This window comes from Rhodotorula paludigena (genome assembly GCF_050403205.1).
Source record: "Rhodotorula paludigena JCM10292 DNA, Rt_paludigena_JCM10292v1_ctg45, whole genome shotgun sequence".
In the NCBI taxonomy this organism is placed as follows: domain Eukaryota; kingdom Fungi; phylum Basidiomycota; class Microbotryomycetes; order Sporidiobolales; family Sporidiobolaceae; genus Rhodotorula; species Rhodotorula paludigena.
In genome coordinates, this window is record NW_027481413.1 from 69,434 (window position 1) to 91,504 (window position 22,071).

The following is a 22,071-nucleotide window of genomic DNA, read 5'->3' on the forward strand; positions in this document are numbered from 1 at the left end:
CGAGTGAACGGCAAAAAACGGTGAGAGAAGAGGCGAAGCAGCTGGAGTCGAGCGGACAGGAGACGCGGAACGACGCGAAGGCGGCCCGTGCGGAAGACGAGGCCAAAGCATACTGCATACAACAGTACACGAGGGAGAGGAAGGCAGACACACAACAAGGGCAGACCCACAGAGAGAGAGAGGGAGAAAGGCAGACCTCACGCCTGCTTCTTCGCCGCCACGCCGCGCTCCTTCGCTCCTCCCGCAGTCGCCTTCTTGCCCTTGACCGCCCCGCCCTTGCCCGCCGCCTGTGCCGACGCGTTCTTCTGCCCGTGCTGCTGCGGCCGCTTCTGCTTCTTCTTGTCGTCCGAGCCGCCGCCGTGCTTCTTGCGGTTGTTCTCTTGCCGCTGCCCGAACCCTTCGGAATGCAGCTCCTGCGGATCGCCCCAACGATGCATCAGGTCCGCTCCTTGACGCAGGAGGAGGAAGAGAGACCGCGAGAGGCGAGACGCACCATGTGCGCCATGCGCTTGGCCATCGAGACCGAGTTGAGCAGCTCGAGTACGGGCTCCTCGGGAAGGTCGAGCTCCGTCAGCTGCGTCCCTGCGTGCATGCACCCCGTGCATCAGTCAGCCGTCTCTCTCGCTAATTGCACGGCAAGCGCGCCTCGACGCACCAATGCGCTCCTCGAGCACCTGCACGAGCTCGACATCGCCCTCGGTGACAAACGTAATGGCCGTGCCCCTCCTGCCCGCACGCGCCGTGCGTCCAACGCGGTGCACATAGTCGTCGGCAACGCGCGGGACCTCCCAGTTGACGACGCACGCGACCTCGGGGATGTCGAGCCCGCGCGAGCCGACGTCGGTCGCGATGAGGAGCGGGACGGCGTGCCGCCGGAACGCGGCGAGCGACGCGAGGCGCTCCGACTGCGAGAGGTGCGAGTGCAAAGCGGTGCAGGGGATCGGCGCGGGGAGCGACGAGAAGAGCGCAGAGAGGAGCGCGGCAGTGCGGCAGTGCGCGACAAAGAGGATCGTCTGCGGCAGGGCGGGCGCGGCGTCGTCTGCTGCAGAAGGGCGCTTGGCGCCCTTCTTGCCCGTCGAGGAAGAACCCTTGCTCGCCGAGGCGGGTTGGGCGGCGGGCGCGTGCAGCGGCTGCGCGCCCGTGAGCTCGGCGAGGTGCACGAGGAGGTACGTGAGGTACACCTCGCGGACCTGGCTCGGGACAAAGACGTAGGTCTGCGTGAGGCCCGCGGGCGTCGTGATGACGTCGCGCGAGACGTGCGTGAAGACCTTGGGCTTGTTGGGCGCCTGCGGCTTTTCTTGCAGCGCGAGGACGGGGTCGGTCAGGGTCGCGGTGAAGAGGAGGGTCTGGCGCTCCGAGTGTGGCGGGAGCTGGTCGATCAGGAAGGACAGCTCGGGCGCAAAGGTGGGCGTCAGGAGACGGTCGGCCTCGTCGAGGACCTGAGAGTTTGGGAAGGTCAGCGAGGTGCGGTTCGAGGGAGATGAGGCAAGACGACGGACGAGGTACTTGACGCGCTGGAGGCTGTACTCGCCCTCGTTGCTCTTGATGAGGTCGACGAGGCGACCGGGCGTGGCAATGATGACATGCGGGCGCTTGCGGAGCTCGATAGCCTGCTTCATCATGTCCATGCCGCCGACGATGACGGTCGAGTGGACGTTGGCGGCCGCGCCGAGGACGCGGAACTGCTCTGAGATCTGGAAAGCGAGTTCGCTGCGGGCGTAGAGCAGAGTGTGAGACGGCGTGAGCCCACGCGGAAGAGGGCGAGATGGCGACGGACCGAGTGGGGGTGAGGACGATGGCAAAGAAGCCGTAGGGGTCGCGGGCGAGGGCCTGGAGGATGGGGATGGCAAAGGCGATGGTCTTGCCCGAGCCAGTCTGCGCCGATCCGATGCAGTCGGAGCCTGTGTGTCGGTGCGACGAGGTGAGCGATCACGTGCAAGTTGACGCGGCGAGAGCGGGGGAAGACGGGCGCACCTGCGAGGATGGGCGGGATGCACGCAGCCTGCACTGCAGTTGGCCTGCGGATGGCCATCGCAGCGAGCGCCCTGTCGAGGAAGGGCTCGACGCCGAGCGAGGAGAAGGTGCGGCGGTCGGGGGGCGCCTCGAGGGCGGGTGCCGCTGGTTCTTGTGCCTGCATGGTGTGTGCCGTGCTCTGCTCTCGTGCACGCCACTCGGCTCACGCAACAGAGCGGGGGAGAGAGCGGGGTCCGAGGTGTCGCCGCCGAGAACAGAGCAAGCTCAGCCTCGTTCCGCGTCGTCGCTCTCTCGCCGCAGAGAGCAGCCACGAGCAGCCGAGAGTGCGCACAGGATGGCCTGCGCCACGCTCGACCACCTCCTCGCCCACCAACTCGCGCAGAACGACCTCGTCCCCGTCCACCTCCCGCTCGCTCTCGACGCGCTCGCTCAACACCGCACCCTCGCCCTCGCAGAGCACGAGGAGGGCACCAACGGGCCAGTCCTGCATCGGTGAGTGCGACCACGACCGACTGCTGCACAAGGAGGGACGCGCGACACTCGCTCCCTCAACCTCTGGCTCCTCTGAGCTGATCAAGGCTTCCTGACGCTCCCCTCGCCCCCTTGCAGCTGGCAGCTGCGCCTGACCGCACTCGTAGCCGCCAGCAACGCCCCGCCCGTCCGCGCAGCCGGCTTCCAGCTCCTGCACGCCTCGTTCGCCGCCTCGACCTCGCTCCTCCTCGCCGCCGCCAAGCCCGCGCTCGCCGCCGCTCAGCAGGTCCTCGCGTCTCCAAAGTCGGACCCGGCTCTCTTCCTCGCCGCGCTCGAGCTCGCGCGCCTCGTCCTCGCCAAGAGCACCTTTCACCCAGAGTGGGCCCGCGACAATGTCGGCGCGCAGACGGTGCAGAAGCTCGTGTCGGGCCTCGTCCAGATGGCCAGCGCAGAGCTGAGTGATGTGTGTGGTAACAAGTGCTCGATGTGCGCTCAAACTGACAGCTCTATCGCGCAGGTCAAGCTCCTCTGCCTCGCGGCCATCGTCTCGCTCATTCCCCTCTACCCGACTGCTCTCCGCCCTCTCTCGCCTTCCCTCCACACCCTCGCCATCTCGCTCCTCGCTGACCCGTCTGCCGGGTCGTCGGCGGTCGAGGCCGGCGCAAGTCTTTTCGTCTCGCTGTACCTCCTCGCACCCAAGGGCAGGGACGGGCTGAGGGATGCGTGGAAGACGGGTATCGAAGCGCTCATTGGGAGCATCGATGCCCTCGCGACCGAGACGACGAGCGGCATCTTTGCCGAAGGTGCGTCGGCTGCCTTGCCCGTTCCCACCGTGCGGCAACTCAACCACTGTGCGCGCCCGCAGACACAACCTACAACCACCTGCTCTCGCCGCTCGCGCTCCCGCCGCTCGCGTCCGCAGACCCGCACCTCGCCCTCGCGCGCCTCGAGACCCTAACGCGCGTCCTGCTCCTCGCGCTCCGCACGCCCACGACCGAGAAAGCCGGCCCGGTCCCCGTCCCGCTCGGCGCGCTCGTCGAGCTCGCGCAGCGCCTCGTCTCGTTCTCGACCGCCGCGCCCGTGCGCGAGCGCGTCGACCCCTCGGTGCGCACGGGCGTCGTCGCGCACGCCGTCCCGCGCCTCCAGCTCTGCGGCGCGCAGCTCGCCGCGCAGCTCGCGCGCGCCGCGGCGCCCGCCGCGCTCCTCGCGCCGCACGCGACGCCGCTCCTCGGCGCGCTCGCGGGCACGCTCACGACCCTCGCGTCGCGCGACCCGATGCGCCCGGCGCTGAGCGCCGCGTATGCGTGCGTGCTCGAGGCGCTCGGGGCGTGCGTCGACCCCGAGGAGGGCAAGAAGAGCCTCGCGCGCGTGTGGCGCTCTGTCCTCGAAGACATTGGTGCGGTCGCGATGGAGCCTGTGCTCGTGCGCGCTGCGGGCGCGAACGGGAAGGACGGGGTCGAGGGCGCAAAGGGCGCGGGCGCGGGAGGGAGGAAGGCAAAGAGGCAGAAGACGTACGACCCGAGCGAGAGCATGGCGCAGCGCCAGATTGCGCTGGACGAAGTGGACGTCGAGATTGCCGAGCGGGGACTTGCGAGTGCGTGCCTTCCGCTCCTCTCGCTTCGCCGCCATGCACTGACCCGTGCACCATAACACAGCCCTCGAGCGCCTGCTGCGCTGCCCGCACTCGCACTTCCTCCCGCCCGCGCTGCAGCTCGCGACCTCGCGCCTCCTCCTGTACCTCACCCTGTCCCCGACCTTCTTCGTCTCGCACCCGGTCGCGTCCACCTCGGCCTCGTTCTACCCCGCGACGTCCGCCCTCTCTCCCCTCTCGATCGCCTCGCAGTCGCCCACCTTCCGCCAGCACGCGCTCCGCGCGCTCGTCGCCGCCCTGCAGACGGGCACCTGCGCCCCCTCGGGCTTCGCGCCCCTCGCCGCCGAAGTCGCGCGCCGCGCGGCCCTCTCGTCCGACGGCACGCTGCGCGCGCTCGCGCTCGACGCGCTCGCGCACCTGCGCACCGTCGCACACCCGCCCGTACCGCCCGAGCAGCCCAACGCGGCGCTCAAGCGCGTGAGGCACGAGCGCACGGGCGGGTGGGTTGGCGGAGAGGCCGAGTGGGAGACGAGTGCGGGAGAGTTCAGGCTCCGAGTCGAGGAGACGAGGGAGCATGGCGAGGACGAGGACGAGGAGGATGAAGAAGAAGGGATGCAGGTGGACGGCGCGGCGGTCGCGGCTGCGGCTGCGGCCAAGCAGCAGCGGGCCGACGACGACGAGCGCAGGCGAAAGGTCGCTGCTTCCCTCGTTGCTCCCGCCGCGAGCAGCACCTCGGCGGCGTTCCCCTCGACAGCGTCGTTCTCGGCTCCCCAGGCGACGCCCTCGACCGGCTTCAGCGCCGCGAGCAATGGTTTTGCCTCCTTCTCGGCACCCGCGTTTGGGTCGACTGCTCCGACGCCGACTGCGCCTGCAGCTGCACAGCCGAGCGCAGCAGACGTCGTGGCGCCGTCGTGCTTCTCCGAGACTGTACGGGTCAGCAGCAGCGCGGGCTCTGCTGCTGCGCCGACGCTCGACGTCGAAGTAGTGAAGACTTCGGAGTCGAAGGCTACGGCAGCGGATAAGGGCAAGGCAAAGGCGGTGGTCGACGGAGGTGACGAGGAGGACAGCGACGAGGACGAGGGGATGCCCGTGATTGACATGGGCAGCGACGAGGATGCGTAGGAGTCCCTTGCATTCGCTTTTTCGTCCTCGAGGGCACGCTTGGCGGGCGTATAGCAGATCTTTCAGGAGGGACTTTTGGCCCGGGACGAGGACGACATCCCGGCGAGCGGCAACCTCGTTCCTTCTCCAGCGCTCTCCGACTCTTGCCTTGCTCTGACCCGTGCAGAAAGTCGACTGAACTGTGCCTAGCAAAGCTCTTGCACTCCTAGATCGTCTCCTCGCCAAACCACGCTCCCCACTCCGTTCCGCTCCTCCTCGCCTCTCTCCCCGCTTCACCCGCAAAGATGGCGACGACGAATGCTGCAATCCCGCACAGCCTCCCCACCGACTTCAAGTTCGAGCTGCACGCCGTCACGCCCTCGAACGCGCAGCACACGCTCCCCGCCATGCTCCGCCTCATCAAGGCGCTCGCGCTGTTTGAGCGCGCGCCCGAGCAGGTCGAGGCGACCGAGGAGCTCCTGCGCCGCTCGCTCTTTGGCGACGAGAACGGCGAGCACAAGTACGCCGAGTGCGTCCTCGTCTATGTCGGTGGGGGACCGGGAAAAGGCAAGGCGATCGGCATGGCGTGCTACTACTTTACCTTCTCCACCGTGCGTCCCTTGTGTTCCTTCTAGTCCGTTGGAGCGACCGGCGCTGACCTCCCTCCTCACTCCGCGGTTCTCGCGGATGCAGTGGACTGGACGAGGCGGTCTTTAGTGCGTTTATTCTCCCTGTCGTGCTTCCATTCACCATTCCCGAGCTTGTGAAGCATTCGACTGACGGCACTTGCGCCACCACAGCCTCGAAGACTTGTATGTAGACGACGAGTACCGCGGAAGGGGCATCGCCAAATTGCTCTTCTCGTACCTCGGCGACATCTGCGCCGTGCGTGTTCTGCTTTGATCCTAAATTCCAGCTGTATGCTGACGTGCCACTGTTACGCCCGCTCATCCCGTTTCTCCGACCTTGACCTTCCTCTCCGGCTTCCGACCTTGCGTTCCTCCTCCTCGCGCGACTTGCCGCATTTAACAATCCAGGAGCGCCAACTGCCGCGAATGGAGTGGGTCGTGCTCAAGTGGAACGAGGGCGCACGGCAAGTGTACAAGAAGATGGGTGCCGAGGACGTGCGTCTTGCTGTTCCTCCTCTCGCGCGGGGCCGAGGGTTCTTTCGCGCGCGACGTATCGTGCTCATAGAGACAAGCGCGTGGACGCTGACGACGTCACTACACAGCTTGACGAATGGGTCACGTGCAGGCTCACGGGCGAGTCGCTCAAGGCGCTGGCGAAGGCGAAGTAGACGAGCGCGCCCGACGGAGAAGTCGAGGCGACACCGCTGTTCCTTGCTGTACAGAAGCGCACTTGCAGTGCATCTTATGCATCTCTCATTGTGTGAGTACATGCGAAAGTGTCGGGGACGTCTAGATGTTACAATCGCCTACTGCACTGCCTGCAACCGCCGCTCGAGGTCCGCATGCCGTGCCCGAAGCTCGACGATCTGCTCCTCCCTGCAGGCGCGTGCACATCGAGTCAGTGGGTGCACAAGAAGCGACGAAGCGGTGGACGGGGCGCACAGAGCAAACGACCCGATCTCGAGCTGCATGTTGCCACTGACGAGCTCCGTCCAGCGCTTCTCGAGCCGTGCGAGCGTCTCGCCCGCCTTTTCCTGGTCGGCCTTGCGCCGGCGGTTGACCTCCTCGACGGTGCCCTTGACCTCCTCGCCCTCGTTCTCGATGCGCTTGATGGCGTTCTCGAGCGCAAAGTTCTCGACGCGCCACTTGTTGGCGCCGAGCTGCTGCAGCAGCGTCCCGTTCAGGCTGCGCAGGCGCTGGTGCTCGAGCTGCGCGAGCGAGCTGCGGTGCGCGCGCTCCCACGCCTCGACCGACTCGAGCTCGTCGTCGCGCGGGAACGGCATCGCGTACCGCGTCGTGTCGAGCCCCTCGCCGGCGCGCACGGGCTTCTTCGACTCGACGCGCGCGAGCTCGGCCGCGAGCAAGGGGTGGTCGGCGGAGGACGGCAGCGGGCGCGGCGCGGGGAGGTGAGAGAGATTCGAAGGGTTGGCGGAAGGGGTCTTGGGGAGGAGGTTGCGCAGCTCGACGGCAATCTGCGAGTTGATTGCTGGTCGGAGATCTGTGAAACGTGCGGGCGTCAGCCTGAGAGCGCCAAGTCAGCTCGAGAGATGGAAGGGGCGAACGGGGGATGTTGTCGATGTCGCGGTCAACATCTGCGGGGACAGGGTCAGCAGTCAGTCTTGATCCAGGTGCTTGACTATCGGCCACGTACACGGCATACTGTCGAGCGGCTCGTTGTACGACGAGTCAGCCATGGCGGGAGGTCCAAGAGGTGAAGGTCTGGAGTCGCGCGAGGAGGTCAGCGGAACTGTCGCAGTGCACAAGTGTAGCTTCTGGTGGACCTCGAGCCGCCAGCAGAGCTGTACAGCGCGTGCTGTCGGCTGCAGAGGCCCCGAAGGTGTCGCCAAACTGATGAGGCCGTAGCGAGCTGAATCGGGGCCAGAGAAGGTGTGCGATACGCACGCTGTGTTCAAACGGTACCGAAGAGGTGTCACAGGCAGTTCAGCAATCTGCAGGAGCGTGTCGAGGCTGTTGTGAGTGGTCGACCCGTCGCTGCCCTTCCTCCGCGGAATCGCTCGTCTCGCTTTCCGCGCAGGGAAATTCTGCAAGTCCGTCAGGAGGAGTAGTACAGTCTGAAGGTCTTTCTCGTCAGTACAAACAGATCCCTTGTCTGCGACACCGGCACTCCGGCCTTCTCGCGGTCGCCAGCCGGCAACTTGGTGTTTCTCCTCGTTCGACTCGCTTGCACTGCTTGGTTCTGCTTGAACTGCTCACGAGCGCACTCGCCATGACTACGCCCGCCGATCACACCGAACCAACCGCGCAGAGCATCGACGCTGCTATCGTACGGCCAGCCTTCCCGCGCATCCGAGCAGACCTCAAGCGGGATTCTTGCTGAGCAAGCACACCCCTGCAGGATCTCGAGCACCTCGACCGCGACCTCTACCGCAGTAAGGAGCTCTGGAAGGTGCGTCGACTGCTCACCAGTCCGCAGTGTCCGGCACCTCGCTGAACCTCCCCCGCACATCCAGCCTGCGCAAGGTCGTGGCGTCTTTGGTGGTCAGATTATTGCCCGTGAGTCCCATCACATCGCGAAGGGAATCTGTCCCGACGAGGACTCACGGCGCTGACCTCCCCCACTTGCCGGCGTCCACCGCAGAGGCTGCTTGGGCCGCGGTGCAGTCTGTTCGCCGCGACGAGCCCGACACGGAGAAGGGACTGCACTCACTGCACGTAAGTACGGGACCTCCTGAAGCGTGGCAGCACTGGACCTGCGCCGCAGCGCCCTCATCCTTCGCTGCGTACTCACCTCTTGAACACCCACTTGCAGTGCTACTTCCTCAACTTTGGCAACGCCGACATCCCCGTCCTGTACCAGGTCCAGCGCCTGCGCGACGGCCGCTCGTACTCGACGCGCACCGTCCTCGCCTCGCAGCAGGGCGTCCCCATCTTCACCCTCACGTGCTCGTTCTGCCTCCCCGAGCCCAAGCAGCCCGTGCGCGCGCTCCCGCTCCCGAGCTGGCCGATGCGGTACAGCCGCACCGAGGAGGAGGACCAGCAGCGCAGGCAGAAGTGGGGCGACCGGATCCCTGAGCCCGACGAGTGCGACGCGACCGAGGAGGTGCTCATGAAGTCCCTCGCCGACGCAAAGAACCTCCCGAAGAAGCTTCAAGAATTGTGGGTCACCCGGACGAGCCTCCGCTAGACCTGTGCGCCCTGCCACTGACCAGCGCCTTTTCCCTGCAGTGTCGAGCGGCAGGCGGAGGAGCGGCGGCAATCGTCGATTGAGCTGCGCAACACCGACAAGTGCGCCCGTCGTCTGCTTCTTCGATGCACTTCCTACCCTGACACTCGCTCGCGCAGGTCCGACTTCGGTCACATTTTCAGCTTTGAGCGTTCTTCGTCGCAGCAGTGCGCTCACCTGGCTTGCATGCTTCTCGTGATTGTCTGACGCTCGGTCGTCCACAGGCAACTCTACTGGTTCCGCTCCCGCGCAGCCGTCCGGCAGGACCCCGACTTCCAGAAGGTGCGCCGCGTTCACTCGGTATGCGGGTTTCGTGACTGACTCTGCTATATCGCAGTGCGTGCTCGCTTACGCATCCGACCTCAACTTCATTGGTACCGCCGCACGAGCCACGGGCCTCGGATCAGCCACCAAGCCGCGGCTGGGCATGCTCGCCGTGCGTCCTGGCTAGCTGCCCGCGCTTCGAATCTATGCTTATCCCCGTACCTCTGTGCAGTCGCTCGACCACAGCATGTTCTTCTACGACTCGACCGTCGACGCGCACGACTGGTGCGTCCTGCTCTTCCCCTACCTCCCAGACCCGGCTAAATCAGCTAACACCGGCGCCTCCGTCGTCCCCGCAGGAACCTCTTCTTCATGCACTCGCCCATCACGAGCAATGGGCGCGGACTCGTGCACGGCCGGATCTACAAGCGCGACGGCACGCTCGCAGGTGCGTCTTATGCTCCATTCAGCCATGCAGGGGAGTTGCTCACTGTGAATGTCATGCTATTGCGGTCGCTTGACTTGCAGTGCTTTGCGTGAGCTTCCAGCTTACTCTTGTGAGGTGTACGGCACCGCAGCTGACCATCTCTTCGTCCGCTCCTCGACCCGCAGACTCAGGAAGGCGTCGTGCGCGCCGCTCTCTAGGCGAACTTACAGGTGGTCTCACTTGCTGGGCTGTTGTACGGATGTCTTCAATATGATCGTGTTTCCATGCCATCGTCCTTCTCGTCCAATTCTCGTCCGCACTTGTCGCGATCGTCGCGTCTCAAGTCGTTTACACTCCGACACGCTTTTCCCCTTGCGCGCTCCTCCACTGTCTGCGCCAACTGTGTTTCGAAGCGGCCGCTGCAGCAATCGAGTGTCTCGAGCCCTGTTCGCAGGTCAGCGCACACAAGCGAGAGAATCTAGAAGAGAGTCAACAAAGTTGCAGAGCGACAGATACGGAAGCTACGAACGCGGAAGAGGAAGACCGTCTAGCTAGAGCGAAGAAGCAGAACCGGGTAATCTACAGGTATCGTCGAGTGTATGGCGGGGCACGTCTAGTCGGAAAGGCGGTTGTGCTGCGTCTACTTGCGCTGGTGACGCGCGCAGAACGCCTCAAGGCGGTCGCACGCATCCATGAGGACCGGCAGCGGCGTCGTAGTGACGAAACGCATGTAGCGGTCGAGGCGGAAGCACGCGCCGGGGAGGATAAAGATGCGCTCTTCGCTGTGCAGCGCCGTCACGAACGCCTTGTCGTCGGCAAAGTCGAGGTCGTAGCCGCAGATGAGGTACATCGCGCCCTGGGGCAGGATTGGCTTGAGGCCTGGGATGCGCTGCAGCCGCTCGTACAGGGCCGTGCTGACGCGCTTGAGCTCGTCCATTGTCGAGGTGTAGAACGACTCGGGCGTGTTGGCAAAGATGCCGGGCAGGGCGCGCTGAACAGTCGAGTTCGGACCTGGACAAAGACACGGTCATCAGCCGCGCATTCGACGGAACGGCGTATAGAGCGCGGCGGCAACTCACCCTGAATGCGGAAGGCCCATTTCGAAAGTCCCTGCCTGACCTCGCCCATGACGCCGAGAGGGTCGTGGACGATGACCCAACCGACACGGAAACCCGGAGCGAGCCAGCGCTTCGAGATGGCACCGATGACGAGGACGGGTGCCGGGCCGCAGACCGAGGCGTAAGGGGTGAATACGCCGCGGTTGAACTTGCCTTCGACGCGCGGCTGCGTCGCAGCGGCGGGCGTCGGGCCCGAGACGTCCCAGGCGAGACCGGCGTAGACCTCGTCCGAGACGACGACAACCTGGTGCCGCGCCATGATGGCGGCGATGTCGCGGATGTGTGCCTCGGACCAGTTCGAGCCGCAAGGGTTTGAAGGGCTGCGGCGGGTGTTGCGTGAGCATCGTATACATCCAGTAGGTCGAGCAGGAGAACGCACTTGTTAAGCATGCAGAACGCAGTGTTCTCGTCAATGAGCGACTCGAGGTGCGCAAGGTCGACCTCCCAATTCTGCTCCGGAAGAAGGTCGTAGTAGCGGATCTCGCAGCCGGCAATGGTCGACATGGTCTCGTAGGCGGTGAAGAGAGGCTTGGGGAACAGGACGTTGCTCTTCGAGTCGGCGAGGACGGAGATGGCCATCTCGAGAGCACCCGAAGCACCGTGAGTCATGACAACGTCGTTCTGCACAATCAACGAGGGTAGATCAGCGTGAGATATCCTAGCGACAAACGAGCCTCCAGCCCGAGGCGTGCTGATAATCACGCGAGCGAAATGCACCTTGGTCACGCGCCAGTTGCCCGACGGACCCTCGTCAAAGTAGTTGGCGACCGCTTCGCGTGCGTCCGGGTAACCCACGCTCTCCGGGTAGCCAAGTGCGCGGCCCGACTTGAGAGACGCCTCAATCGCCTCGATCGTCTCGGGCGCCGGGGGCATGTTGCCAAAGACAGAGGGGTCGCCCAGGCCCAGGTTGATCAGGGGCTTGTCGACGCCCTTCTCGGGCGGGGCAGAGAGGTCGATACCGGCAATGATTTCGCGAATAGCTGTCGAAACAGACAAGCCGCGGTGAGCCGGTCTGCGGACGAGATCTCGGCGTCGCCAGAGAACAGGGCGATACGTACGGTTGGCAATGCGCTTGGAGAGACTCGAAGTACGGACAGCCTTCCAGGGCTTTCCCGGGGCGGCCGGGTCCGAGATAGTGACGGGCGACATTCGGGTTAAGAGATGAGAGAAGGGCGAGGACAGCGTAAGAAGTGGGAGCGAGCGGTGGTAGCTGAGATGCCTGGGGTCGAGGAAAAGTTTATCTAGCCCCGTGGAAGCACCAGACTGAGCAGCAAAGCGTGTGTGAAGGAAGGAAACGCGGTGAAAGCGCGCAGGCGGACAACTGGCACCGCCGAGGCAGCGACATCGGCTTCCCGTCTCCCCTCTCCCGATTGCAGCAGACAGCGCCGGCTTGCGCGGCCAACCTGCACGCTTCCCTCCGCCCGCAATCGCCGCTTGCGCTTCGATTTCTCGGTATCTCTTCTCGACCCCTTCGACGTTATCGGGCCCGTACTCTTCGACTGGCTCCCCTTCGCTTGCTGCGAGCCATCCCTCTTGCTGCTGCACTTGTTCAACTTTCGGTGTCCCGCCTCGCGGAGCGTCCGCGGCGGCGTCCGTCGTCTCTCCTGTCTTCAATTCGACGCTTCCACCGCTGCCTTCGCTGGGCGCCTTCTGCGCGTGCGATCCCTCGTGCTTGCCAGAGACATGGGTCGCATGCTCGTCATCTCCCCTTTCAAGCTCTTCCGGCACTCGTTTGTCGGCGGCACCATCCTCGTACTTGCAGTCCTCCTACTCGGCGTCGACATCGCCATCGTCAGCTTACGCGCTCACTACTTCAGCGGTATGGATGGTGTTGCGTCTGACTCCGCGGGTCAAGGCTGAAGCGTCTCTCAAAGTCGTCCAGCGATGGATGGAGCTCGACAGCATCGGCGGACTTGACAACATAGCATACTCCCTTCTCGTCTCGATCCTCTTCACGGCGATGCTCATCTTCCTCCTCTTGGACCTCGTTGCGACGCTCCTGCTCCCCTCGCGCGACCTGCAGGAAGGAGCAGTCATCTCATTCGGAGTGCGTTCGCGACAGATTGTCGAAGCTGAGCTCATTTGCCTTCCTCTCACTGACATGCCCGCGCATAGATCATCGCTATCATGCAAGTGCCCTTGGTCACCCTATACATCAAGCAAGAGCTGTCGTTTCTGAGCAGCGTCTGGCTCGTGCGTGCATGTGGGTACTCTGTGTTTTTTCTTCGCGTCGCACCTTCCGACTCATACGGTCCTTCCAGGCAACGCCACCGACTATGTCGCCGACTGCGTTGAGTGGTGGGCGCATGTCCGCGTCGGATCCATCGCCTCGGCCGCCGTCTCCTGCACACTCCATCTCGTCCTCATTGCCCTCTGCGGCTACTACGTCCGCACACGTCCGCCGACCGCGCAGAAGCTCATCGCCAATCGCCAGGACAAGACGACGAGGCGGCGCATGCGCGCTGAGCGGAGGGCGCGCGAAGGCAAGGAGGACGAAGAGAGCGCCTTCCACCGTTTCGAGGACAAGATCCTGCGGCGCAAGAAGAAGGGGTCGACGAAGTCCAGCAGGTCGTCCGCCGATTCTCCGCCCCCAGCACCTTACGCCGACTCAACGGACAGTGAGACGCCTTCGAGGCGGGCGTCGACAACAACGTCGACGCTACCTGCTTATGCGGCCCCGGGCGCGGCACCAGCACAGCTCGACATGCACACCGACTCGGGCTCAGACGCCGACAAGCAGCTCCTCGTGCGTCAGCAGTGACGGGCGACGAGCGGCAGAAGGAAGGAGGCGGTAAGTGGTGATGGACCGCCAAAGTCGCAGATCAGGCTGAACGGAAGCCGTACAGCTTCGGGACTTTGTAGCGCGTGCCTGAAGCAGCACAGACCTGCGCTAGACCTGCTGCGCAGGAGCATCGCAATCGACCAGTCGTCGCACATGCTTCACCCGCGGACGCGGCACGCAGCGTGAAGTGTGATATAGGCACCACCCAACAGGCAGCACTTGGATAACACAGTTCCGGCCACTGCGAGAGCGGAAGCGGGAAGGGTCGGTGTCGTCGCGGTGCGCGGTGGAGGGCGAGAAAAGGGCTCCCTTTCTGTCCACTCGCTCTCGCGCCCAGACGCGCGCGTGCCCTCCTTCTCTGCCGAGATGGCTCGCAAGGGGCGCAAGGGCGGCGCTCGCAAGGCCGCAGACTCGGTCGAGGGAGCTCACGACGAGTCCGACGCCCCGCAACCTTCCGACGACTCTCTCGCCGCGACGGCACCCGCTGCAGACCTGTCGACCGCGCCATCCGACTCAACAGAGCAGCAGCTTCCCGCTGCGGCCAGTATCGCCGAGTCAGATGCGCTGGATGCCGAGAAAAGTGGGGTGAACGACGGACACGCCATGGATGTCGACGAGGCGCCGCTCGGGGGGCCGTCCGTTGAGGCGCCGAATGGTCAGAATGCAGCAGCAGCTCCCCAACCGACCGCACCGCCACCTTTTGCCGGAATGACGGCGCCCTTCTCCCTCGCCAATCTTCCGCCTATCCCGTCCACCTCGCACGCCCAGCTTCCGAAGCAGGAGTACACGCTTGCCGAGATTGAGCAGTGGCGCACGCAGCAGGTGGACCAGAAGCAGAACGAGGTGAGCGCGCCACATCGGATTTCCTGCTCCTTCGCCCCGCCGGCTTCGCTAACCACACTGTATGCATCGCAGCTCGCAGACATCGTCGACAAGCACGACGACCTCGTGCGCGAGCTCTTCCACCTCGACCGCTTCGTCACTCTCATCGGCTTCGATCCCGCCGTCGCCAAAGGTGAGGACCTCTGCTCGTGGCTCCTCGCGCGTTCCGATTGCTGACCTCGCTGTCCCGCAGCCGACCGTTCCGACGTCTTCCGCTCCTTCCAAGCCAACTACGATCTCTTCCTCAACGCCGCACCCGAAGCCGCTGCCGGCAGTTCCGGCCGCCGCGGGACCCGACGCGCTGCGGCAGAGCGCATCGGCAGTGCCCTCGCGCCCGGCGCAGCCGTCGCCGAACTCACGAGCGCGCGAAAGAAGGACTCGAAGGGCAAGGGCCGCGCCGACGCCATGTCGACGGACGATGACGGGCCCATGCTCGCGGTTGAGATGGCGCGGACGGGCAGCAAGAAGAAGGCTGCGCCGGCGCGCGGCAAGAAGGGCGGGAGCGGCAGCCCCGCCCCGTCGTACGGCGGCTACGCGCCTGCGTCGCCGTCGCCTGCCGCTTCGGGCTCGAGTGCGTTGGTCAAGGGCAAGAAGCGGGCTTCGCAGACGCCGTCGCGCGCAGGCTCGCTCGTCCCCTTCCACAACTTCGGCCCGTACGAGCCCGTCGTCGCCAACCTCGAGGAGCTCCCCGGGGTCCTCAAGCAGGACCTCCCGCCACTCTCACCTCGCGCGGTCAAGAGGCGCAAGCTCCTCGCGGCGTCGGACGTGACCTACGCGCACCTTGCGCAGGTCCCGCCGTACCCCAAATTCGACTTTTCCCTCTCCGCCTTCCTCGATTCGTACGTTTCTCTCGACGATGATGCCGATCTCGAGCCCCCGCCACCCGAAGAAGAGCTCGAAGCTCGCGCCGAGTACGAGCTCGACATCCTCGACCAGGCCGCTGCCGTGCGCGCCGAAGGGCGCGAGCTCCTCGATCCAGACCGCACGCAGTCGCACGAGGCCAAGCGCGAGAAGGACCACCAGGAGCACCTCGTCGAGCACGCGGTGCACTTCGCTCAGCTCGTCGCGCAGGAGCGCAAGTCACACGTCGTCATCGCGCGCAAGATCGCCAAGATGGTCCACAAGCATTTTGAGGAGATCCGCGGCAAGGAGGACCGCGAGCAGAAGGAGATCGAGCGCAACCAGAAGGCGCTGGCGAGGTGGACCATTCGCGAGGTCCGGCGCAAGTGGAAGCTCGCCGTTGGGGTGCGCCGACATTCCCTCTGGCACGTCGTACAGTTCATTGACTGACGCTTCATACTCGCAGGTCGTGCGCGCGCGGCGAAAAGCCGAGCAGAAGGAGGAGCAGAAGCGGCTCGGCAAACAGCAGCTTGACGCAATGCTCAACAAGTCGACGACGATGCTCCAGGCGCAGCAACTCGAGATGGGCGGCGAGGATTCGGACGAGGAGGGATCGGCGGAAGAGGAGGAAGACGAAGACGAAGAGGAGGAAGAGGACGAGGAAGAAGAGGACGAGGAGGGGGCAGACTCGACCTCGCTCGCCGCGTCGAGTCCGGCCGCCGAATCGTCTCCAGCACCATCAACAGGCCAGATCAATGGCCGCGGCCGCCGCCAGTCCGCCCGCTCCCGCTCCCGCCTCTCCGTTTCCGCCACCCCCGCCGACTCTCCCGACGATTCGGGCGCAGCCGAGGACGGCGACGTCGTCTTTGCCGAAACGGCTGAAGACGACGCCCGCCGCGCTGAGGAAGATGACGCCTACGCGGCGGAGATGGAGAAGGACGATGACGATGACGACGACGAGCTGAACGGCCTCGCTGCTGAGGCTGACATGCCCATCGAGGAGCTGCTGCGGCGCTCGGGCTACGCGGCCATGATGGAGGCCGAAGCAGCGGGCGGGCACGAGCAGGAAGAAGAGGAGGAGGAGGAGGAGGGGAACGAGGAAGGCGATGTCGACGAAGCGTCCGCACTCGGCGACGCCGTCATGCAGGACTCGTCTGCGCCTTCCAAAGCCGCGTCCGCCGAGCCCTCCGCCGGCACCGACGGGCCGTCTACCGCCGAATCGACGGCCGCGCCCTCGCCGTCGACGCCCGGCACGTCTGCGCCTGCTGGCGCCGACCTCACCGCCGAGGAGAAGGAGGCCGATGCGATGTCTGCCTTCGGCTCGGATGCTGACGAGGACGAGCGCGACGACGAGGACGCGCGGATGGCGGCCGAAATGGAGGCCGAGGAGGGCGACTCGGACGATGAGGAGATGAAGGGCCTTCAGGAGGACGCCGAGCTGTCGGTCGAGGAACTCATGCGGAAGTATGGGTACGGCGGCGACGCAGGCACTGCCGCCGCTCCTGCCGACGATGAGCTGCCGAACGGCGCGAAGGAGGAGGAAGTTGAGGACGAGCGCCCATCGTCCAGCCCGAAGGCGGAGGAGCCGCACGACGATGCGGTCAGCGAGCCGGAGGAGGCGGAGGAGAACGACAACGTCGCCGATCGACAGATCGCCCACCTTGCTCCGCCATTCCTCCTCCGCGCCACTCTCCGACCGTACCAGCAAGCCGGCCTCGAGTGGCTTGCGAGTCTGTACACCGGCGGCGTCAACGGGTGTGTCCAAACCACAAAAACCCGTCGAGCCTTTCCGGACTAATCATGTGACCCTGCCAATCTCCACGTAGCATCCTCGCCGACGAGATGGGTCTCGGCAAGACGATTCAGACGATCTCGCTACTCGCGCACCTCGCCTGCGACAAGGGCCAGTGGGGACCGCATCTCGTCGTCGTTCCGACAAGTGTCATGCTCAACTGGGAGATGGAGTTCCGCAAGTTCTTGCCGGGCTTCAAGCTCCTCACCTACTACGGCACGCAGAAGGAGCGCAAGGAGAAGCGCAAGGGCTGGAACGCCGAAAACGCGTTCCACGTCTGTGTCACGTCGTACCAGCTCGTCCTCGCCGACCAACACATCTTCCGCCGCAAGCCGTGGCACTACATGATTCTTGACGAGGCGCACCACATCAAGAACTTCCGCTCGCAGCGTTGGCAGACGCTCCTCGGGTTCAACGCGCGGCATCGTCTGCTCCTCACGGGCACGCCGCTGCAAAATAACCTCATGGAGCTGGTGCGTACTCCCCTCGATCAGTTTTCTCCGCCTCAGCTCAGCTGACGCCAATCCTCCCGTCTCGAAGTGGTCCCTCCTCTACTTCCTCATGCCGCACGGTCTCGCCGCGGACGGCAGCGGGCCCTTCGCCGAACACGCCGATTTTCAGGCATGGTTCTCCAACCCGATGGAGAAGGCCATCGAGAGCGGCGAGGTCATGGACGCCGAGATGCAGGCAACGGTCGGCAAGCTGCACACCATTCTCCGCCCGTACCTCCTCCGCCGCCTCAAATCCGAGGTCGAGACGCAGATGCCCGGCAAGACGGAGTCAGTCATCTACTGCCGCCTTTCGAAGCGCCAGCGATTCCTCTACGACGACTTCATGTCCCGCGCGCAAACCCGCGACACGCTGGCGTCCGGTCACTTCCTCAGCATCATCAACTGCCTGATGCAGCTGCGCAAGGTCTGCAACCACCCCGACTTGTTCGAGGTCCGGCCCGTTGTCACGTCCTTCTCGATGCAGCGGTCCGTCGTTAGCTCGTTCGAGCCGTCCGAGCTGCTCGTCCGCAAGCGCCTGCTCGACGAGGAGCCCATCGCAAAGATGGACTGGTCGACCTTGACCCTCGTCAAACCGGAGCAGGAGGAGTCAACTTCGTCGACTGCCGCTCAGATCCGGCTCGCACTCGACGCCTCACCCGCCTTCCCGTATCTTCAGCGTCTTCCCCCTAGTTACGATCTGTCCACCGAGCCGCCGCGCGACACCAAGACCATCGCGGGCTGGGCGCGATGGCACTCGTGGCAGCAGCACCGCGCTGCCGCATCGCGCCTCGACCGTCTCAGGGTCGTCAACTTCCGCCGCTGCCGCTCGTCCACGCCCTTCTTCGGCTCGAACCTCCTTCACTTCCTCCGCGAGCCGTCTCGCGATTTGTCCTCGCTTCGCCCGACCGACATTATCCGCCCTGATCGCCAGGCGCTCGAGACCTCGACCGTGCTGCCAAGCATCATCTTCTCAAACGACCAGCGCGCCGAGCAGCTCGCCGACATCATCTCGATGTACGGTTTCGCCACTCCCAAGGTCCGCGCGCACGACATGGCGCGTCATGCACTGCCCGGCATCACGACGGACAACCTCGATGATCTCGAAGAAGTGGCGCCCGCCGAGCTCCTGCACGTCCCGTCTACCAAACTCACGGTCGCCTTCCCCGACCGCTCGCTTCTGCAGTACGACTGCGGCAAGCTCCAGAAGCTTGACGAGCTGCTACGCGAGTGCAAGGCCGGCGGGCACCGCGTCCTCATCTTCACGCAGATGACCAAGGTTCTCGACATCCTCGAGGAGTTCCTCTCGTACCAAGGCCATCGCTACCTCCGGCTCGACGGGTCGACCAAGATCGAGCAGCGCCAGGTCATCACTGAGCGCTTCAACTCGAACGACAAGATTCTGTGCTTCATCTCGTCGACTCGCGCCGGCGGCCTCGGTATCAACCTGCAAGGTGCCGACACCGTCATCTTCTACGACTCGGACTGGAATCCCGCTCTCGATCGCCAGTGCCAGGATCGGTATGTCGTGTCGCTGCAGTGTTGTGCTCGCCCACCTCGCTGACCCTTCCTTCCGGCAAATCTGCAGTGCCCACCGCATCGGCCAGACGCGCGAGGTTCGCATTTGGCGCTTTGTTACCGAGCATTCGTGCGTCCGCTTGCCGTAACGTTCAAGACGAACATCACTGACGGATTTGACCTCGCAGCATCGAGGAGAACATGCTCAAGAAGGCCAACCAGAAGCGCAAGCTCGACCAGATGGTCATCGCCGAGGGCGAGTTCACCACGGATCATCTCCAGAAGCTCGACTGGCGCGACTATCTCGACGACTCGCAGCTCGCCGACCTTGGCGTCGACGCGACCTCGGCAGAGCACGAGGGCCCGAACGGCATCCCGACTCAGTCGGAAGCCGAGATCCGCCGAGCGCTCGCCGCCGCCGAGGATCAGGAAGACGCGCTCGCTGCAAAGAACGCCGTCGCCGAGATCGAGCTCGACCGGAACGACTTCGGCGCCGAGGACAAGCAGGCCGGCGCGGGCGGCACGACGAGCTTTACCAAGGACGGCCTCGTGCAGACTGCGGGCGATGGGCAGAACGAGGTTCAGGAGGAAGACGACCCGCTCGCCGGTACGGTCGACGGCTTCATGGTCAAGTGGGTCGACGAGGACTGGGACGATTGCTTTGTCTACCTGTGAAGGAAGGACGTCTCGCAGTTTGCATTTTGCCGCTTTGTCGTCATCTGTCTGTTGTACTGCATTCGCCAGCATCGTGCCCCTCACTCGGTTTCTCGAGATGCGACGCGAAGGCAAGCTGAGTGAGTCGATTGCGATCGCTACGCTTTGAGTCCGAGCATGAACAGCGTCGCCTGCGTGGAGCCCGCCTCCTGGTTCACGTCTCCACAGTAGCCAAGCCATCCTTCACCCACTTTGCCCATCGCAACTGCGACTTCTCCCGCCTTGACCGAGCCGCCCGTGAGCGCGACAGCGAGGCTCTCGACGCCGCTCTCCTCCGTCGAACGATAGAGCGCGTCGAGCGGGGGGACGTCCTTGAGGAAGACGCTCTTGCACGAGTATGTCGATGGCAGGGCGGCGCGGGCGACGGACGTTCCCGGAAGGTTGGCGAAGAGCGGGTGAGCGACGTTGAGGCTGTGGGTCGTGCGGTGATAGCAAGCCATTTTCCAGTTGACGCCGAGGTCGGCAAACATCCCGTCGACCTTGTCGAGGCGGAAGTAGTTGGCAACGGGCCCGCCAATGACGAGACGCCCGCCGTTCTCGGCATATGCCCGCAGGTAACGTCGCAGCTCGGCATGCTTGCCCTCCGTGATGTTGGTCGAGCACAAGATGGCGGATGGGCGAATCGGATGACCAAGGACGGTGGCCAGTCCTTCGAGGTCGGTGACGAGGACGTAGGTTCGGGAGTAAGGAATCGAGATGGAGTCGAGGAAGGGCTTGCACCACGGCGCTTCGTCAGTCGTCTCCTGGTCCCAGTCGACGTGGACGATGTAGGGACGCGACTGTTTCGTTGCAGTACATGCAGCTCGGTGCGTCTTCCAGTTGTCCTGCGAAGAACAACGGGTCGAGGTCAGTCGCAGTCAGGACTGGGGCCGACAAGAGGGCGAACGAGCTGGTGTTCCTTGCAGCAGTAGCTGTACGAGCGGAGTCAGTGCAGCTCTTGTTCGTCAATAAACCTAGCCCCGGACGCACAAAACGCCGAGACATCCGGTGCAGCGGAGCAGCTTCTTGCCCGCGTCAAGCTGGTCCGCGGTCTTCACGCACTGGGGATCGGCGCAGCGCTCGACTGGCAGCGGTCATGGGCAGAACAGCAAGCGGAGCACGCGTCAGTACGAGCTGCACGCCTTCGACAGAGCGCAGACAAGCCCACGCTTCGAGGTGAGCGATGAAGCCATTCGGAGTCGTTGGACGAGCGAGAGCGCGCTGGGTATCGCGAGAGTGCACAGACTACGTCCAAAGCGCCCGTTCACTGGGTCAGCAGCCGGCACGACGAGGTTGCGACGAGGTCAAGGTTGCGAAAGGAGACAAAGGCAGCGTTGTCCGCGGCCGCTCCGGTGCGGTCGTCTCCCTTCCTGCGCTGTTGCCTCTTGTATGACTCCCGTAGCTGCATAGAAGCGCGCCATCACACCTGGACAGCTCCCGTTGTAGCAAGCCGTACGAGGACGCGCGACGCCATCCTCGCGCTGCTTCCGCTCATTCTCTCGGCGACGACGGCCATGTTGCCAGATCGCTCCCGGCTTTCTCGACCACCTCCCGCCCCTACGAGCTCTAATTCGATCACTTGGCACTCGGATCTGCTCGCATCCACCGATGCGGATCAACGACTCGTGCATAGCAAGCCGGGACGATTTCGCCCGCCCACCTTGCGCCGTGTGCCGTCATCCCGGCTTCAATCGTCCGACGAGGAGTGTCAGGGACTCGCCGAGGAGGGCGTGGAGGTGCCGCACACGAAGCAGAGGGGACGGCACAAGTCGAGACGCTTACGCGAAAGGGACGATCCCGATTTTACCGCCCCGTCAAGCGCCGGCGCAGAAGCCAGCATCGGATCACCGCTCTTGCGGAGCCCAGCTACAACCGAGGACGAGTCTGGCTGGTTTTCGGGGCAGGGGCGGCCAGGACGTGGTTTCAGCTCTGGTCGCGGACGGCGACAGAGCAGAACGACGGTTTCTTCGGTTCTAGGTGAGGATCCGCTTCCTGCGCTCCCAGACAGTGCTCACGCTGGACTAATTACTCCTCTGACTCGCAGCAGGTACACTGCCGGGCCGCTTCTCGGCACATTTCCGGTCGCCCAACGGGCTCTATCCTCCCCATTCCGCTTTACACCGTGATCCGACGGCGAGCTCGTCGTCTAGTTCGACACAACCTGCACATCACTTCGCACACCTTGTGCCGCCAAGCCATCGCCCCAAGCGAAAGCCGCCGAACGTCAATTTCCGATTTCCTGTCGACTTCAATTCATCCGGCTTGCCGCACTTCTCGCACAATCAATACCTACCGGCACGCTTGCAGAAGTCTTCGG

The 22,071-nt window shown here is 64.5% G+C and overlaps 9 protein-coding genes across 9 annotated transcripts; 5 read left to right on the forward strand and 4 right to left on the reverse strand.

Annotated features, from left to right (window-relative positions):
• Nucleotides 1–197: 197 nt before the first annotated feature.
• On the reverse strand, nt 198–2,137 carry JCM10292_005868 (DEAD/DEAH box helicase; the record flags this gene model as incomplete). Its single annotated transcript, XM_076651082.1, has 6 exons — nt 198–413; nt 494–582; nt 656–1,439; nt 1,500–1,710; nt 1,778–1,901; nt 1,975–2,137. The coding sequence occupies 6 exons, from the start codon at nt 2,135–2,137 to the stop codon at nt 198–200; spliced, it is 1,587 nt and encodes a 528-aa protein (XP_076503366.1).
• A 171-nt stretch (nt 2,138–2,308) lies between these two features.
• Nucleotides 2,309–5,158, forward strand: JCM10292_005869 (uncharacterized protein; the record flags this gene model as incomplete). Its single annotated transcript, XM_076651083.1, has 5 exons — nt 2,309–2,466; nt 2,584–2,908; nt 2,963–3,248; nt 3,311–4,039; nt 4,101–5,158. The coding sequence occupies 5 exons, from the start codon at nt 2,309–2,311 to the stop codon at nt 5,156–5,158; spliced, it is 2,556 nt and encodes an 851-aa protein (XP_076503367.1).
• Nucleotides 5,159–5,442: 284 nt separating this feature from the next.
• JCM10292_005870 (GNAT family N-acetyltransferase) lies at nt 5,443–6,434 on the forward strand (the record flags this gene model as incomplete). Its single annotated transcript, XM_076651084.1, has 5 exons — nt 5,443–5,748; nt 5,831–5,853; nt 5,938–6,022; nt 6,175–6,261; nt 6,369–6,434. 5 exons carry the CDS (start codon nt 5,443–5,445, stop codon nt 6,432–6,434), a joined length of 567 nt encoding a protein of 188 aa, XP_076503368.1.
• A 138-nt stretch (nt 6,435–6,572) lies between these two features.
• Nucleotides 6,573–7,460, reverse strand: JCM10292_005871 (pre-mRNA-splicing factor SPF27 family protein; the record flags this gene model as incomplete). The annotated part of the gene is made up of 4 exons (XM_076651085.1): nt 6,573–6,642; nt 6,709–7,264; nt 7,329–7,358; nt 7,418–7,460. 4 exons carry the CDS (start codon nt 7,458–7,460, stop codon nt 6,573–6,575), a joined length of 699 nt encoding a protein of 232 aa, XP_076503369.1.
• A 533-nt stretch (nt 7,461–7,993) lies between these two features.
• TES1 (palmitoyl-CoA hydrolase) lies at nt 7,994–9,859 on the forward strand (the record flags this gene model as incomplete). The annotated part of the gene is made up of 13 exons (XM_076651086.1): nt 7,994–8,050; nt 8,123–8,173; nt 8,238–8,280; nt 8,366–8,439; nt 8,537–8,883; nt 8,953–9,012; nt 9,070–9,117; nt 9,175–9,232; nt 9,288–9,386; nt 9,447–9,499; nt 9,574–9,662; nt 9,743–9,771; nt 9,827–9,859. 13 exons carry the CDS (start codon nt 7,994–7,996, stop codon nt 9,857–9,859), a joined length of 1,041 nt encoding a protein of 346 aa, XP_076503370.1.
• A 422-nt stretch (nt 9,860–10,281) lies between these two features.
• On the reverse strand, nt 10,282–11,908 carry JCM10292_005873 (uncharacterized protein; the record flags this gene model as incomplete). The annotated part of the gene is made up of 5 exons (XM_076651087.1): nt 10,282–10,652; nt 10,721–11,079; nt 11,139–11,380; nt 11,477–11,739; nt 11,818–11,908. The coding sequence occupies 5 exons, from the start codon at nt 11,906–11,908 to the stop codon at nt 10,282–10,284; spliced, it is 1,326 nt and encodes a 441-aa protein (XP_076503371.1).
• A 534-nt stretch (nt 11,909–12,442) lies between these two features.
• Nucleotides 12,443–13,520, forward strand: JCM10292_005874 (uncharacterized protein; the record flags this gene model as incomplete). Its single annotated transcript, XM_076651088.1, has 4 exons — nt 12,443–12,578; nt 12,634–12,806; nt 12,875–12,962; nt 13,021–13,520. The coding sequence occupies 4 exons, from the start codon at nt 12,443–12,445 to the stop codon at nt 13,518–13,520; spliced, it is 897 nt and encodes a 298-aa protein (XP_076503372.1).
• Nucleotides 13,521–13,907: 387 nt separating this feature from the next.
• SWR1 (chromatin-remodeling protein SWR1) lies at nt 13,908–19,736 on the forward strand (the record flags this gene model as incomplete). Its single annotated transcript, XM_076651089.1, has 8 exons — nt 13,908–14,384; nt 14,457–14,556; nt 14,617–15,668; nt 15,730–17,018; nt 17,090–17,528; nt 17,596–19,064; nt 19,132–19,191; nt 19,250–19,736. 8 exons carry the CDS (start codon nt 13,908–13,910, stop codon nt 19,734–19,736), a joined length of 5,373 nt encoding a protein of 1,790 aa, XP_076503373.1.
• A 137-nt stretch (nt 19,737–19,873) lies between these two features.
• JCM10292_005876 (uncharacterized protein) lies at nt 19,874–20,852 on the reverse strand (the record flags this gene model as incomplete). Its single annotated transcript, XM_076651090.1, has 2 exons — nt 19,874–20,599; nt 20,817–20,852. The coding sequence occupies 2 exons, from the start codon at nt 20,850–20,852 to the stop codon at nt 19,874–19,876; spliced, it is 762 nt and encodes a 253-aa protein (XP_076503374.1).
• Between the last annotated feature and the right edge of the window lie 1,219 nt (nt 20,853–22,071).